Source organism: Podarcis pityusensis (assembly GCF_964106645.2).
Source record: "Podarcis pityusensis genome assembly, chromosome: 14".
In the NCBI taxonomy this organism is placed as follows: domain Eukaryota; kingdom Metazoa; phylum Chordata; class Lepidosauria; order Squamata; family Lacertidae; genus Podarcis; species Podarcis pityusensis.
In genome coordinates this window covers 48480223-48498902 of record NC_138039.1, presented here as the reverse complement: position 1 = coordinate 48498902, position 18680 = coordinate 48480223, and the positions used below count along the sequence as shown (strand labels likewise).

Sequence of the window (18680 nt, the reverse complement as noted above, 5' to 3'; positions counted from 1 at the left end):
ACTGATGTGGTTAAACGGTTTAAAAAAAAAAAACTTAGACTGAGTTTTAGCACACATGAAAATCTTAAAACAAATCCTTATTTCCTGATGAATAGCCTTTGGACTATAATGTAACTTAAATAAAAAACTATCTTTAGAAAGATTTTTCCTCCAAAAGCATTTTATTTTAAAAATCTGATTTAAATCAAAAAAATCTGATTTAAATTTTTAAAAATCCGATTTAAATTAAAAATAAAATAGAAATCATTGATTTTTATCCACCCTGGTGTTGTGACACACAGTTTGGAAAGCTCTGGCCTAGGCTGACCATGGCCTCATGCAAGTTTCTTTTGATTTCTCTCTCCTATTTTAAAACTGATTCCAACTGACTGAACCAGTAGGAAATCGGACTCCTTGATGAATCCAGTGCTTGATGAATCCATGGACAAATGAGTGAGACTCATGCTGGGCATAAAACTGGGGTGAAAACTACAGTTAAAATAATCTTTAATAACAAACGTGATCCCATGATTTAGACAGGCAATAAGCTGGATATTATCAGCTGTGATCAGGAATCTCTGCATGCTGAGGGAAGGGGCTTAGGGTGGCAGAATAATTTTAGACTAGGAAGGGATTGGGTTTTGTTTTTTTTAATGTACGTATTGTTAGAACTAACGGCAAAGCTCCCATCAGTTCTACTGGGTGAGGGATCCATACATTTTGAGAGTCTGAAAAGGGAGGAGACAAGACTTTGCTTGGGTCTCTTCTCATTTGCTGAGGAGACTGAATTCAGAAGGTTTATTCATTTATCTTTGATCAAGGCATCACGGCATCTATTAGCAGAGTTTCATCCAGGATGACACTTTAAAGCACTGCTGCAAGATGAAAGACCAAAATAATTGACAGCTTGAGAACTATATGCATATCTCTCCCTAGTACAACTACAGATTATTCCTGCAGTTAGATGGAAAGAGGCTTTCATGTGCAGCACAAATAAAATAATAATATATGGTTTAATGAAGCAGGAGCAAGGAAGATGGTGAGGCCTAGAGTAAAATGAGAGAGAAAAGAAAAAAGGAACCATGTATTAAAAGTAAACTCACATTTGTTGACTTACTTTACATTCCTATACAATGGCAGGACCAACTTTTCATATGCCTGAGGCACAGGAAGGACTCACACTGGAAAGCTATGAAGTAATCCTATTAAATGAATTGTGTGGTAACTGGTTGTCTGTGTTGAGGCAGATATATTATGAGGTAGCTGTAAATATATTTGAGAGTAACCATAGAGCAAATAAATCGTGTTTTCAGCCTGAAGTCATGTACTGCCTTGTTTAGTAAAGCTCCGTTTTGAACCCAGGATGGCAGCTAGAGAAACTCAAGACCCGGAGACAGAGCAGCCGAAATTAACAAAATATTGAGGTAAATAACCGAAAGGACAAACTTCTGCTGCTTTGCCAGTAGAAAGCAATGTTCTAGTTTAAAGGTAGCCGACATAAGCAGCTGCTATAAACCATGTTAGGCCACTGGCCCTGCTTGCTCAGTGGGATTTAAACGGACTGGCTGCATCAGATAGGAGTCCTTTCCAGCCTTATCTAGAGATGCCAGGAATTAAACTTTGGGTCTTGCAAAGCAGCTGGTTCTCTGTGGAGAAACAGCCCTCCCTCCCAAATTCTTTTTTTTAAAAAATGTTTTTTATTATGTTTTTCACAAACAAAAATAAAACAATCTTTTATAGTCATCATTTTATGTCATCTTATTTACACTGCGTATATTCACGCCCTGACTTCCTTCCCTGCTTCAGTTTTCTTAATATATATCTTCTCTTGCAGATTCTTATTCACCTTCTATAAACATCACAGGATTTATGTTAACCCTGCTAGTTTTTAAACTTCTACAGTTAATTCTTATGTGTGCAACCCACTCTTCTTCAAACTTTGTCCCTTTTTGGTCTCGAATTTTATAAGTCATTTTAAATATAAGTCATAATTCTGTATACTCAAAAAAATTATCCTGCCATTCCATTACCGTTGGGATCTCCTGTAATTTCCACTTTTGAGCCTCCCAAATTCTATTTCTAAGGCAAAGCCTTGTTTTAACAGAATGCGTAACAGCATTCACACTACTGAACGTAAAGCGAAATCTGTACAGTATATAAATGGTCCTCACTTTCATATACAAGGTATACAAGGGCGGCTGGCTGTTTAACACTGCATTGACTCAAAATAGCAGTGACTCTGGGAGAAGGTACACGAGGGAATGAAAACTGGTCAAATCTGATTTGTCAAGTTATTGGACATTGCATCTCATCCCACTGAACAAGAGTGGGATGAGCACCGTCGACTCCATGCAAATCTTACTAGTTGGGAAGATACCCTGGTCGGAAAGAAAAGGGGTGTCTCAAAGAGGCAGTTAATGGCTGGGCGGGGTATAAATAATAAAATTATTATTATTATTATTATTATTATTATTATTATTATTATTAGGTAGATCTGTTAGAAGAAGTCAGTTGGGGGGAGTGGTCAGCCAGTAATCAAGATGGCTGCAAAACTCACGAGTTCCTGCCCTCAAGTATATAATTCCTCTTCAAAACAGCCAACTAACTGGGAAAACTTGAAAACTTTTACCCGAATTCAAGAAATATGCTGAGATAAAAACAAGGGGGTATAAATAACTTTCTCATGCCACGGGAACACCAAGAAGAAGCCAGGGCAATGAGCCAGCAAAGAGTGAACATGGCGCCCGAACCAGTTAAGACGGCAGAAGCTGCGGCAGAAAAGGGTGCAAATGCAGACCTGAGAGGGGACAACATGAAGAAAAGCTTTGAAAACTGCTTCACGAGAATATGGATATAAAATCAAAGAATTTTCAAAACAGACTTAAAGGGTTAATCTTAGCAGGGGCTTTGTAGAAGGGGCAGAAAGTGACAAGATAGTGGTTTAAATTGCAAATACCTGCCTTGGAACTATCCCTAGGGGATACAGTGGTGCCTCGCAAGACGAAATTAATCCGTTCCGCGAGTCTCTTCGTCTTGCGGTTTTTTCGTCTTGCGAAGCACGGCTATTAGCGGCTTAGTGGCTATTAGCGGCTTAGCGGCTTTAAGAAAAAGGAAACAAACTCGCAAGAACTCGCAAGACGCTTCGTCTTGCGAAGCAAGCCCATAGGGAAATTCGTCTTGCGGAACGACTCAAAAAACGCAAAACCCTTTCGTCTAGCGAGTTTTTCGTCTTGCGGGGCACCACTGCACTGAGTGAGCCCACAGAGCCCTATCAACTCGTTCATGTGTTTCAGCCCCTCCAAGAGACATTATTATATATAATATATTTACATAGATTTTAGGAAAAAAGATATGGAGAACGCTTAGGAATGTGGAAAATATAACTTCTGAAAATCAACCAATTATGGTTCTCCAGGATCTATCTCAGGACACCTTGAAAAAAGGTGAGAATTTCACCTAGTAACATCTAGATCAGGGGTAGTCAACCTTTTTATACCTACTGCCCACTAATGCATCTTTCTTGATGGTAAAAGTTCCTTACCGCCCACCAGTGCTCAATGGAAAGAGGAACCCCCTACCACCCACCTAGAATCCTGAAACACCCACTAGTGGACGGTAGGGACCAGGCTGACAACCCCCGATCTTGATTATCAGAAGTGGGAATCAGATTATCACTGAGCATTCACTTTCTGTCTAATATTCAACAGAGGAAATTAAGTTTTTTTGGCTGCAAACCTCTGGGAAGTAGCAGAGCTTTTGCAACTTCTGGAGTTGGAATGACTCTCTGAATTGCTAAGCTTTTTGCAACAAGAAGGCACTGACTCAGGAGAAGAGAACCCAGTGGAGTCTACCTATAGTAGATCTTGTAGCACAAAGATAGCACAAGGAAAAGCAGGCCAGACTTCTCTACTCTCAAGCAACTAGAAAATGAACAATTAAGACCCTTCTCTGAGGTGTTAAAAATAATTTATTCAAGATGAAGCCATACAATTGGCTAGACAAAGCAGTAATTATAGCACATGTACCCCTTGAAGTTAAGATCTAAGCTAATATTTAAAATGTACTCATCATGTGTACTTATGGTATGTTCTATACCCCAATGGTGCAGGAGTGCCCTCTAGTGTCTATAGAGGACACATACAGAGTTGTATTTTACTGTTTTAAGTTGAATGTTGAATTGTTTTTTAGTTGTGGGGAAGGGAGGGTGTATTTACAAATAAGAAAGCAAGATGGCATCAAATAAGAAGAGTGGAAGTATAACTATGATTACCTTGAATTTAAAAGAGATGGGAGATCCAATAAAACATGTTCAACTGGCAAAATATCTTTATAATAGGTAACCAAATATAGTTTGTTTACAGGAAATACATGTGGATCAGAAAAACACCTTATTTACCGTATTTTTCGCTCTATAAGACGCACCAGACCACAAGACGCACCTAGTTTTTGGAGGAGGAAAACAAGAAAAAAAATATTCTGAGTCTCAGAAGCCAGAACAGCAAGAGGGATCGCTGCGCAGTGAAAACAGCAATCCCTCTTGCTGTTCTGGCTTGTGGGATAGCTGCGCAGCCTGCATTCGCTCCATAAGACGCACACACATTTCCCCTTACTTTTTAGGAGGGAAAAAGTGAGTCTTATAGAGCAAAAAATACGGAAATTAATCTTGGGTAGGACGATTCATAGCAATAGGGTCAAATAAAAGAAGACGAGTTGTGATCTTAGTTCATTCTCAACTTAATTTTCAGGTCATTAAAGTACTAAGAGATCCAAATGGTAGATCTATTGTTATAGAAGGAACCCTCAGTGGGACATGTTAGGTAACTCTGAATTCAGTTTATGTGCTGAATACTGGCCAAATGCCATTTTTACAAAAACCTGTGTCACGCCTCAATGAATTTTTCTTCTTATGATTCAATAATTGGAGGAAGATTTAAATTGGAGTGCAAGTAGCCTTTCACATAAAGACCTAACTGATTCTGCATGGAAAAAGCAATGCAAAACAACAGTGGAGTTTAAAAAGGGCAAGGAACAACTGAAATTGTTGAGAACATTGTAAGAGTGGGGTCTATGGGATATATGGAGTGAGTGGAATCCAGTGGCTACAACTCACGTTTGTCTCCCCTGTTCATAGCTCACAATCTTTAGACTTTAGACTAACCTCTGCCCAGTGTCAGAATCTCAAATATAAAAGCTAGGTGCCAAATGGCTCCTTAAACCAAGGTTACAGTTGCCAAAACAGAATGTCTAGTTGCCATTTTAGGGCAACATGGCTCTAAAGTCTTAATTTTTCAAATGAAGGACTGACTGTGATTGATTGTTAAACATCTGGCTAGTTCAGATGACAACCCTGAGCTAGGTTAAGATTGAGGACAGTCCACATATATATAGACTTATTCCTACCTCTTTTTCTTAATGGTGACAAGGGCCATTGATATCATAATATTCTTCACAGCTGAGAGCAGGACAGTAAAGACAAGCTACAACAATTAACTATAATGTTGTTCATCGCTCCTTCTCAGGCTGCACAGAAAAAGCATTTTGGTTCCTGAAATCCATTCTGATTGTGCAGTTAAAATACAAATGATTGAATTATCCAGTCCAGATCCAATGATCCCCAGACATGCACCTCCAGATGGTGGAGATGTCAGGCACCATCCTGGGGCCCAGGCAACTTCACTTGGTCACAAGTAGCCAATTAGTGCAAAATGCGCCTGGCACCTGGCTAATTTCGAACTCTGCCTCCTTTTTAAAGGAAGTGCAGACAGCTCATATTGGTGAAATTAACATAACAGAACACACTCGAGTGAGCGCACACTTCCTATTAATTCTGTCAGAAAATGTGACCTGTATTTGGTCTTTTAGTCCTGTCCTTGTAACCAATCAAATGGTAAAAGAAAAACTTAATGCATCATTGGAACAAAAACTAAGAAAAATAATAGAAGGATTGCTGTGAGAAACAATAAAGGCAGTGTTTAGAGGAGTATGTTTCAAGAAAAATCAGGACTGAATAAAATCTACAGGACACAAAAGATGCAATTGGAACAGGAAGTCTCTTCCCTAGAACAAAAGCATAGGACAAGAACTTCAAAACAAGTTTACTAACTATTGCAAATTAAGCAAAAATAACTAGAAGCAACAGAAATAGATAAAACAATGGTACAATTATTGTATTTAAAGCAAAAATATTATTACTATTTTTGCTGCCAAGTTGCAAAAAGAGAAACAAAGCAATAACTACAGGTATAAAAATAAAGGCAGGAGAAAGGGTTTATAGTACAAAATTAATATGTGCAGAGTTTTTCTCCTTTCTGTACACCTCCACCTCTCTCTAGAAGAAATTAAGAAATTTTTAGACACTACAGCAGGGGTAGGCAACCTAAGGCCCGTGGGCCAGATCCGGCCCAATTGCCTTCTCAATCCGGGCCGCAGACAGTCCAGGAATCAGCGTGTTTTTACATGAGTAGAATGTATCCTTTTATTTAAAATGCATATCTGGCTATTTGTGGGGCACAGGAATTCGTTCTTTTTTATTTCTTAGAAAATATAGTCCAGCCCCCCACATTAGCTGAGGGACGGTGGACTGGCCAACGGCTGAAAAAGGTTGCTGACCCCTGCACTATAGCGATACCTATAACTAAAGGAGGAGGACAGTAAATGTATGGGAAAAGAGGAGATAAAGGAAGTAATTAACAATGATATTGTAATGATATTTTAGCTGATAACAGACTTCCTGCAACCTGGAGACATTCAAAAATAGTAGTTATTCCCAAGCCTCGCAGGGACCATCCAATTTTGAGTCACACAGACCAATCTCTTTATTCAATGTTGACCAATCTCTGGCCAACCTTTCTTGACAATTATAAATACCCAGACTCCTAAGAAGAGGGGAGAGGAGAGGAGGCTGAGGGAACCCTCCACAAGGGAGGGTGTTTGAAAAAGGGTGGGGGGCTGCCAGCTCTGCGGGCAAGGGGTGCCATAACTGGGCTCCTGAGCCCCACAGGGGTGTCGCAGAAAGAATGTATTTGGTCAAGGGAGCAATGGACTCAAAAAGGTTGAAAACCTGTGCTGTATGTAATTAAATGCATACATCTGAAGAGAAGGGTTCTCTTGCTCTAAATTTAGAATCAGCATCCAACTGTTGCAGAGGCAGAAGGACAGGGACTAGAGAATATCTGTACCATCAGATGGTGAAAAGGAAAGAGCACAACTAGGCAGAAGATTTAACACACGACAAAAATGGCAATGATCTGGCCCATACCAGGGGCTGCCTATAGCTAACTTGGAAGTTCCAACTACGATAGGGTGAGAGAAATCAATACAATGAAGTTTAAGCAGTGTTAGAAATTGGGATAGAAAAGCTAGGGCCAAACGGCTTCTGGAATCTGGGTTATAGGCACAAAATCAGAATGGCTAGTTGCCATTTTCCCCCAGTGCAGCAGCACATTCCATTTATTTTTGCGAAATAGGTCTATGACATCAAAATTCTTGGAAGAACAGGTCCAACAGCATAATCATAGCCATTTCTACACAGAAACAGATCCTACTGAATGAATTCAAAAGGGTTTACACCAAGGCAAATGGGAATGAGATTCTACATGTGAAGAATTCTTCTGAATTCCTGGCAAACTGAGATCAACATTTGCAATCACCTAGAAAACTTTCCTTATCCATCAATTTTCATTAGACAAATCTCTATTTCACAATATGGAATTCTGTACAGAACAATTCACCCCATGAGAAAAATGCATGCATTTAGAATGCATTTTACATTAAGTCTTTAACAAAATGTTACATGGGGGAAAATATAATAATTATTTCTTTTTTAAAAAAACAGATATTCTACTAACACTATAGGTTTTCTGTTTTAAAAACCAAATTTCGGCAAAAAACTAATTCAGGCGTGTTTAATAACATGAAATAAATGACAGTTTAGAAGAAATTTTTAATACAACTATGTGAACGTCATAGCTTTCTGGCAAGAACAACACAAGGGCGGGGGAATCCCATAATGAAGGCTCTGCTAATTCCAACTGCAAACAGTCTATCCACCAATTTCCCTAGAGGAAATTGGTTCCTGAAACCAATTTCCAACCAACAAAGACAGCCTGCCAGGGGAAGTTCACCTGGAACCTTCACCTTTAGGTGCCAGGCAAAAAATGGTTCCTCTTTAACCAGGCCTTAGGCTGATTGACATCCAATGCCCTTTTAAAATGTGTTGGGTTGTTTCTATTTTTAATTTGTTTGAGTATTAGCATACTTGAGCATTGCTGTCTATGGCTTCTTTAAAGTGCTGAATACAGAAAACAAAAGTGTGGTTTTTAAAAAGGCGGGTGCATATGTAGCCCGGAGAAAACATGTTGGAGTTGTAGCCAGGGGTTGAAGTCAGGCCAATTAAGAAAGGTGATTGTTTTAAACTTTTATCTTTTTATTTAAAATAAACAAAAATTATCCAGGAGCAGCAAAAATGTAATGTGTTTTTTAAATCAACTGTGATGTCTTAGCATTCTAAGATCAGCAGTTAATAATGTTTTATATAAATTGGTATAAATTAGGGAGAAATGAACATGTGAAAAAGCCCTAACTTACAATGAACACAGGAATTCTGAAGCTCATCATCAGTAATAATATTTCCCCCATTGAAAACATAAGCTCTCTTTCTCATTACGTCATATATAATACACAGCTCTTAATACAAAAAGAAACATAAAAGGGAGCTTATGTAGTAACTTGGTTATATTTTGAAGTTCGAATTAAGTGCATTGTAAAAAATATTCTCCTTCTAATCATTTCAACAAAAAATATAGCACCCAAAGTAGAAAGCCACAGTTATACATCTCTGAATTATTTCAAAAGCAAAATACCAAGCCTATGGAAGTACACATATACCTTGGGCAGGAATTTTTTTAAAGGTGAACATACTGTGTGTGCTATTACTTAATCTAAAACAGAAGGACTCAATGTTTATACCAAATTATATAAAGAAACTAACGTGTAGTAATTTTGTCTCTTGATCACACTCCACATTTATCAACATGATTTGCCCTGAAAAGAAATAACTGACTAACTCTCCAGACATTCATTAGACCTCATACTGTTTTGAAGAGACTTCAAACATTAAACTCTAACCTGCCTGCTACTATGTGGGAAGGGCAGGGAGCCATCTAAGTTATGTTTATCCTGGATGGCTCCCACATCCCTTTGCATTTGAAAAAAGCTTTATAACCAAGACTTTTGAGTACTCTGACTTGTTGCCACTGTCCTGTGTCCTCCACTGATAACAGCACCAGCTTACCTGTGTGGGGAGAAGGTGACAGTCCTAAGTCACCTTCCAGTCCCTCCCAGCAGCAACAAAGTCAGATCACTAATGTGTTGATTAGAATGCTCTTTTCAAATGCAAAGGGCTGTGAGATCCCTAGTTGTGTTTCTGTTGTGCTATTGGCTGGGAGGCATTTTTCCTCCTGTGCTCTCAGTGGTCAGTTGCACCATTTGAATGGTTCAGCAGCCGAATACTAGAACTATGCATCAGGACGTGATCTCATTCAGGGAATTCTTAGTTGCAAAATGCACTCCGCACCCGCTTATTATGAACCCTGACTTTAAGGAACAGCTGTTCAATAAAGTCCAACCCTTATTCACAAAGTTATTATCATATTCCAAAAGAAAAGAACATTGGCCTTACCGGTAACTTTCTCCAACTGTTACAATCTCTACTTCACTGTCTGTTGAGGTAACATTGATTTCTTCATTGGCAGTGACTTGGGGGGTGGAGGATGCTTCGATCACCACCACATCTTCATCAATACTCCCTGAAAGGCAGAACGCAAAGGAAACAGAAGACTGAAATAAGTTGCATTAGATTTGAATTCCACAAGGTATTAACTATATATGGTGCAAAATGGAGGCAATCAGTAAGTGTTGCAGAAGATGTAACTTACAAAAAGTAATAATACACCTCTTCTGCGCCAGTTACATTTAGTTTTAGTAAGACTGCAGCCACTTTCAGTGGTGCCTGGAAGCAGCTTTGGCCCAAAATAGACCAGGAGCTATTTGATTGGTCAGGAGCAGATTAGAGCTACCAAATTGTTGTTGTCAGATCAGAGTAACTCAGCATTGTTTAATTTATATCCCGCTTTTCTGTGAAGTTCAAGGAAAGACACATGGGAGATTGGAGCACAACCTCTCATCCAGGCACCAACTGACTCAGTGTCAGCAAAATGCTTGCCTCACGTGCCTTCATACACAGGGAATCTGCAGCCCTTCAGATGATGCTGGACTTTCTCACTGGATCCAGACATAAGAAGATAAGATGATCCCTGCTTGACCAAGCCAAAGGCACATCTAGTACAGCTTCCTGTACTCACAGTAGCCAACCAGATGAGCCAAATGAGCAAGAGCAGGAGCACAACAGCATCTTGTTGACCTGCAATTTCCAGCAAGTGGTATTTAGAGGCATTATGCCTCTGACAGTGAAGGCAAAGCTGGTAGCATGGTCAGCGGTCATTAACATCATGGTCAATGGTCAGGAGTTGGAAGTCTAGAAATATCTGAATGGCTGCACATTCCCTGCCATACAGTTTCAATGGAAAGCAGATAATTGAGAATGAATTTGTAACCTCGGAAACTGTATTTTATTTTCAAAGCTGTGACTAAGCATGCCCTGAAAAACATTTCTAATTCCTAAGCATGCCCCAACACAGTAGGCTTTTACAGACTTTCCTGGATTGTGTCGTATTTCAGTTTAAACTCAAGAGTCACTGAACACGTAAAATAAAGCTTTGTCTTACAAGTGAAGTCAGGTCCTACGACTGTCTAATTTCTGCATGTACAAAGAGAGAAGCCATACAGTGCAAATGAATGGTCAGCAATACACACAACACATAGTTAAGATATGGAATTTGCTATCTCAAGATGTAGCAACATAGATAGCTTTAAAGGGGATCAGACAATTTCAGTGGCTGCTAGTCATGAGAATTGTGTATTACCTCCAGGATCAGACACACCATACCAATATCTGTCACAAAGAAACATTGGGCTTCCCATTAGGCCATTTGGTTGGGTCCCAGAGGAAACAATATGCCAGCCTATGCCTCTGAACTGATCAAGCAGAGAACTCTTCTTATGCTGAGGCATCCAAAAGATGAAACGCTATAGTAAGGTGCCTTTTACTACCCTCACATAGACTGAGTGCAAGTGCGTAGCAGTCATGACAAAAAAGTACCATTTCTAAATGCCTGCCCTCTAGAACAACAATCATGGAACCAACCGGAGGGGCAGCAGGAACTCTGGATTTAATCTTAAGCAATGTAGAGGTGTTAGATACAAATGTTATTGAACTGACTGGAAACTGTGGCTATAGTGCTATCCAATTCAATATATATGTAAATGGAACAATTTCCAAACAAAAACAAAACAATCACATTTGACTTCAAAAGAGGTAACTGCTTTTCAGCTTCCTTTTCAGCAAACTCAAGAGGATCAAAACTCTCCAAAAAAGATTGGGAGTTGTTTAGAATCACAACATGAGAAGCTCAGCTGGAACATACACCAGATAAAGAAAGGTGTACACACACACACACACACACACACACACACGTGTGTGTGTGTGTGTGTGTGTAAATATAAGATATAGAGGAAAAACAGAGGTGGAATTGAGAAAGAAACAGTTTATTAAGTATAGAAACGGACCTGCGTTGAGGGGGAAGGAAGTCAAATACAAATGAATAAGAACTGAAATAGGGATGTATGTGCATTATTTGTTGTGTGTGTGTAGTTGTATCTTTTTGTAAGTTTGTCTTGTGAGTGACATCTGTGTTGGTGTTGGTATAATAACCTAAGAAAAGCATTTTAAAAATTAAAAAAGAAAGAAAAGAAAAACAGATAAAGAAAGGCACCACCAAAGCCTAGAGGATGCTAGTGTCCTTAACAAGCAAAGAAACTATTAGAGACATGAGGGCTTCCTTTAGAAAATGGAAGTCTTGTCCAAACGAGGCGAACAAAAAGGAACACAAACTTTGGAAAAATAAATGCAAGCAGACAATATAGGATGCTGAAAAAGAATTTGAGGATCACACTGCTAAAAACATTAAGACCAGCAACAACAACAAAATTTTAAATAGTTGCAGGGAACCAGGGAGGAAGGTGGACACTTTCAACGCCAATGGAGTCAAAAGTCTGATCTAGCAGTCTCTCTTTGTGCTCTTAAGCCAAGACTGGCTGAAAAGCCTATACTGTACAGAAATCACTCCCATGAAAGAGTTTGGTCATTTGTGGTCCCTTGTGGATGGGTTACCACTGTGAGTTTTGAAAGAGGGAACACCAGCCATGAGTGGGAGAGTTAATGTCTGCATCCCAATTGCTGATTCATACAGTTTTCATGTCTCTGTTTCATAGTAACAACTTCTTGCATCTTAAAGACTAACAGATCTACTGTTAAAATGAAGTTTTAATGTAACGGACCAGGAGGTGGAAGGGCTATTCAGAACATGCAACTAGGTAAATCTCCAGGACCAGATGGTTTGACTTCAAGATATTACAGATCTTTGAAAGAATGGTTAATACAACCACTGAAGGAAGTCTGTAATGAAATATTGGAAGGGAAAAAGGCACCAGTGTTGTGGAAGGAAGCTTACATTACACTTATACCGAAAACAGAGACTGAAAAGACACAGCTCAAGAACTACCGCCCCATATCGTTGCTAAATGTGGATTATAAAATTTTTGCAGATATTTTGGCTAAAAGATTAAAAAAAGTGTTAGTAGAAGAAATTAATAAAGACCAAGCGGGCTTTCTCCCGGGCAGACATTTGTCTGACAATATGAGGAATATAATTAATATTCCAGAAAAACTTCAAGTGAATATTAATACTAAGGCTGTCTTGATATTTGTGGACGCGGAGAAAGCCTTTGACAATATCTCCTGGAGCTTTATGAAGAAGAATCTACAGGGGATGGGGGTAGGTCAAGGTTTTGAAAATGGTATAGGTGCAATTTATTCAGAACAAAAGGCAAAATTAATTGTGAATAATGTAGTGACAGAAGAGTTTAAGATTGAGAAAGGGACACGACAAGGTTGCCCAATTTCTCCACTGCTTTTTATTTCGGTCCTTGAGGTTTTGTTAAACATGATAAGAAAGGACCAAGAGGTTAAAGGTATACAAGTGGGAGCTAAACAGTATAAACTGAAAGCATTTGCTGATGACTTAGTACTGACCTTACAGGAGCCAGAATCCAGTACAAAAAGGGTATTGGAACTGATTCAAGAATTTGGACAAGTAGCAGGTTTTAAGTTGAATAAGACAAAAACTAAGGTTTTAGAGAAAAATTTAACTGTGAATGTAAATATTATTTAAAAAAATAAAATAAAATGAAGTTTTAATGGACTAGAGTCCATTTCATCAGGTGCATCAAGAGTTATCCTCAGTGGACAGCTATATACAGGAGCAGAGATATATATATACACGTACGCAATGCTTTTTTGATTAGAAAAAAATGTGCTGGTACTCATCATGAGTTGTTACAGTAAGTGCCACATTTTTAACCTTGGGGTGGGGAGGCACTGGTACTGTATACCCTTGGGTATCCCCAGGGGGAAAAGCACTGCACATACCTGCCAAATGAAAGTAAACCTTTGTGCATCTGATGAAGTAGACTCTATTCCACAAAAGTTTAGGTACAATACAAAGAGATCTAAGATACTATGAATTCTTTGGTGTGTGCATTGAATTCATATCCTATTATTCAGATTTTACAGAAAACCTCCATGGGATCTTCCTGCTGATATGAAAAAGCATATTTACAATGATTGTCCACCCAAAGATGAGAAATATCAAAAACAAATGGGCTCACTAGATACATGCATCAACTTTTGTTCTAGTCACGTGGAGCTGTTTCACATCTTTGTCGGCAAGAGGCAAAGAGAGACACCTAAACGAAGGCAACAGGAGTGTGCAGGTAGAACACAACAACTCATGGAGCAACGTCTTATGGAAGGGGCAGAACCTCTACCCCATCAACTCAGGAGTCTTTTGCAGGCAGTGTTCACACACTTTCAAAACCACAGGTGAACTGGTACTGTTACAGGTGCCACACAATATTCGTTCTGAACTTGTAAGTATTTTACTTTTTCTTATAAACTACTTAGAAGTTATGTTACAATCAAATGGTATATAAATTTTGTTAAATAAAATTTAACAAAAAAATTTAAAATTTATTGTTAAATAAAAATAATAAATAAATAGCAACAAGAAACATACTTTAAAATTAAAATGATGGTTTTGATTAATACTCCTATTCATAAAGATGTGAGTGGTACACCAGTTTCGAGACAGAGCCACTGAAAAGTTGAAATAAGGGGACCTCAGAACACTGATGAAGTAGGGAACAAATATTGCTGAAATGGCCAATGTATATGCTAGTATGGGCCAGCCTACTTCAACAAAGTTAGGTAAAAGGCAAAGGTAAAAGACCCCTGGATGGTTAAGTCCAGCTGAATTTGACTAAGGGGTACGGCACTCATCTCTGCTTTCAGGCCGAGGGGGCCAGTGTTTGTCCAGACACCTTCTCTGAGTTATGTGGCCAACATAACTAAACCACTTATGGTGTATAGAACACCATGACAAGTGCCAGATCGCACAGAAAGACCATCTATTTCCCGCTGCAGCGGTACCTATTTATTTACTTGCACTGGTATGCTTTAGAACTGCTAGGTCGGCAGGAGCTGGGACAGGAGCTCACCCTGTTGTGTGGATTCGAACCGCCGACTTTACAATCGGCAAGCCCAAGAGGCTCAGTGGTCTAGACCACAGCGCCACATGCGTCCCTAAACAAAGTTAATGGAAAATTGGTGTATTACATCCATACATCATGGGCTCATTTTACTCTCATTCATGGAATGTCTCTACAGACTATAGTACAGCAAAGGCTAGTAGAAAGTGGGCAGTCACAAGAGTAACCTATGCTGAATTTTTAGAAACAATACTGCATGGGCTTAGCAAGTTGTGTGAACCAGGCCATTGTGGTTCTGATTATACTGGAGATCAGGGATGGACACAGGAGATTATGTTCTTTTGGCTACTTGCAACCCTGTGACATTCTGTCTATGCTGACTATGTGACACTTCTAGGGTTATCAGAAGTTTGAAACAAGACGGTTAGAAGTGTGTCTCTTTGCCTGTGCTTCTGCATGGCCAGATATAATCCAGGATCTCTCATACCTAATTCATGGTACATGCAAGAGATGTTCTACAAGAGGTACATAACTGTTTGAAGACCCTATAGATTAAGGGAAATGAACCGGACCCAGGCCAACGCTCACCCTTCTGAGATGGGTTTGTGTGTGTGTGTGTGTGTGTGTAGTGGGAGGTTGACTGCTGTAGTAATGGGACTTGTTGGCAGGCCACTTTGGGCAACTAAAAATTTGGCACACCAACTCGCACTCCCTTCTCATAGAAGCCTTTGGCTGAAATTCTCTCCCAAGACTGAGTCACTTTGCCCAGCCGTGGAAAAAGAACTCAAGAATCTGGGCTGTAGCCTCCTCTCCAATCATCTCCAAAATCCCAGCACCCCAATAAATGGATGGCTGGATCCCACATAGAAACATATGAACCACCTTCTACTGAATCAGAGTTCTGGTCCATCTGGCCAACATTGCCTCCCTGACCAGCAGTGGCTCTCCAAAGTCTCTTGCCCCACAGCCCTGAGAGCCTTTAGCTGAAATCCCTGCAGCCTGAACTGAGAATCCTCCACTCACAAAGTGCATGTGCACTATGTCTTAGCTATGGGCCCTCCAGCTAAGCGACCAGAGCTGCAGATAAACTATTTGAAAAACTCTATGAAGAGGAGCAGCAGAACACAGTTATTTGACAGCAAGGTGGTTTTACCTGAAGGAACAGCAGTACTGTTTGGGTGGTTATCGCCAGTTGACACAAAGATATCTTCCTCTCCTTCAGTGGATGAGCTGGAAGAGGAATCACTACTGATGTCATTCTCACTAGAACTGCTGGAGCTGGGCAGCAGAGCATACTTCCGCCGAGCCAATACCTCCCTTTTCTTCCGCTGCATTAAAATCCGCTCTTTTTGGTTTTGCGTCCGCTGGGAGGAGCTGGTTTTCACAAACCGCTTCCTATAAGGGAGCCTCCTCAGAGTACTGCTGCTATGGAAACAGGGCCTTTTCATCAAGAGCCCTGGAACAGACTCTGTCTCTGTCCGGGGCCACTTTTGGGGCCGAGTACCATGAGTTCTGCTTGAAGCATTCAACACCGGCCGAGCATGCCTCACGGGGGCCGCCTCCTTGTCCTCCTCCTCAGACGTTACCGTGTCAGAGTCTCCAAAATGCAAACTAGATGAAGGTGAAGAGACACAGTCACTAAAAGATGAGTCATTGTCTTCGCTTTGCGTATCGAGGCGCTGCCTTAACCCTAAAACCCGGGGGTTCTCTTTTCCGCCACAGTTCTGAGCATAGGAAGGACCAGCCTGCTGGTTTTTACGCTTCTTGCGCATGACTATGGTTTCTTGCTCCGGGCGATTTCCGTTGAGGTCCTTCTGCTTCTGAGAGTCACCACAAAGGTGAGAGAATTCATCCCCAACTTTGTTGGCAATCATCTCAACTTCTTCAGGGAAGCTTTTGGCTGCCTCAATGGGCTGAGGAGGGTTCAAAAGGATCCCTTTCAGGCTCTCCTGGCTCTTTGGTGCACCAGAAGAAACGTCACTCTTCATATCCGCTTCGAGGGTATAGACTGTATTACATTTAGGAGTCCATTGAGACATGGGAAAACGGCAGGGAGGGCCTGGCAGAAATAAAAACAGAAATATTAGAATAATGAACAATGCAAACACCAACTGTCAGAAGAACTTCCCAATAACTAAATAATTCATTTCTTCCCCTCCGTAAGTTGCAGGAAAGTCTGTGGAAATCCAGTGTTTGGCATCTACCCTCACAGGAAGTCATGCTGTGTTTTAAAACTCTATATTTCACAAGCTTTTGAAACTAACCGGGCGCCAGCAGCGCCCCCTAGCAACCAAGTGGAGATTTCTGGTCGCAGGAAATGCAACTTGAAATCTCCACCACTCACAAAAGCTGAAAAGCTGTTAGCAGTTATTGAGCTTCTGGCATTCCCTTGTTACTCCTCCTCAAGCCTTTTGCATAAGTAAACAAGTAAGCTCCTCTTTCACCATCCCAGAAACAATGCCATTTGGAAGGCTGTAGCAGCTACTTTTTCAGCCCCACCCAGCCCCACCTCGCCTCCAGAGCAGCCTGTTTTTAAGCCTTTGCCTGTTTTTAATACAGGTTTCAGCTTTGCTTTAGGTTTCTGATGAATAGGAGAGGGATGGATTGGTACTACCGGAGTGATACTGCTCAAAAGTAACAAATTAGGTTGCAATCCCATTTGCCTGTGTGGGTTAAAACACAGAGCCTAGAACTTGCCAAAGGTCGGCGGTTTGAATCCCCGCGACGGGGTGAGCTCCTGTTGCTCGGTCCCTGCTCCTGCCCACCTAGCAGTTCGAAAGCACGTCAAAGTGCAAGTAGATAAATAGGTACCACTCCAGCGGGTAGGTAAATGGCATTTTTGTGCACTGCTCTGGTTTGCCAGAAGCGGCTTAGTCATGCTGGCCACATGACCCAGAAGCTGTACGCCGGCTCCCTCAGCCAATAAAGCGAGATGAGCGCCGCAACCCCAGAGTCGGCCACGACTGGACCTAGTGGTCAGGGGTCCCTTTACCTTTAAGCCCTTTTGAATTCAGTAGGAACTATTTCTGTGTAGAAATGGTTAGGATTGTGTCTCTCTTTCAAGAATTTTGATATAATAGAATAGACAGTTTCTTGCTTTTTAGTATTTTTCTTATTCACTGTTTGTTAGTGGCTTGGCAAAGGGGGCTTTATGGTGGGGAGTAGATATGTAAATCTCATTGATTTCAATGGGAGCATTTCAGCCTGATTCAGTACATGTTTTCAGTACATATTTTCTCTGAAGTAATTTCCTGTTTATTAAATAGAATTTACTCTCAAGAAATCCTGTGATAAGGATTACAGCCCTAAGCATGTCCTTGACTCTTGCCCACTGAAAACAGCACAACCAAAAAGTACTTAACTTTAGCTGGATGGTGCCCAGGAACTAGAATGTTCTCTTATCCTATATAGTATCATAGTTCATTTAGCATTTACCGGTAATTGCTGTGTTATTGTAAATGAGATCACCACATTCTGTGAGAATGAGCATTAGTACACCTGTTCTGTTGGAAAAACTGAAATACCTTGCAGCTAGTTGTTTTCTTTCTCAAGAAAATGGTGTGGAAGATGTAGTTTTGATTTTTAAATACTGTAATTAATTTCCAGGTCCGTAATTTTCTATGCCATTGTAATCTTTGGTTTCTCGATGCATAATTCTGGGCATGAACGAAGCCCAAAAAAGATGCTTGCATTTCTCTTTATTTTAAAATGATTTTTTTAAGTACATAAAAAAAAATCTGTAAAAAAAATTGTATCAACATTCTACACAATGCGTCTCAATAGATATATCATTGGTTTACCTGCACAATTTCATTTTGTGACATTTCCTGAAGGCTCCAAGATGTAATAAATATTATAAGAGGACAATTGGGTGTGGTGGCCTTTTTAAAATCCCATGTCATTTTCCAAACAAGGAGCTTCTGAATGAAGCACTGGAAATCACTATTTCATTGTGAAATGTCTCAAAGAATATGAAA

The 18680-nt window shown here is 40.1% G+C and overlaps 1 protein-coding gene and 1 long non-coding RNA gene across 6 annotated transcripts in view; one reads left to right on the top strand and one right to left on the bottom strand.

Moving 5' to 3' along the window:
* The window catches only part of RNF111 (ring finger protein 111), a 54702-nt gene that overhangs the window by 22707 nt on the left and 13315 nt on the right, over positions 1–18680 (bottom strand). For all 5 annotated transcript variants that reach the window (XM_080980695.1, XM_080980696.1, XM_080980693.1 and 2 more), the window contains exons 2-3: positions 15857–16762; positions 9659–9785 (exon numbers count right to left, since the gene is read on the bottom strand). In XM_080980695.1, the coding sequence (XP_080836821.1) occupies positions 9659–9785; positions 15857–16762 (1033 nt within the window). The remainder of the gene's footprint in view (positions 1–9658; positions 9786–15856; positions 16763–18680) is intronic.
* Positions 1121–2855, top strand: LOC308462887. Its single transcript, XR_013979415.1, has 2 exons — positions 1121–1403; positions 2472–2855. It is a non-coding gene; the product is annotated as an uncharacterized lncRNA (long non-coding RNA).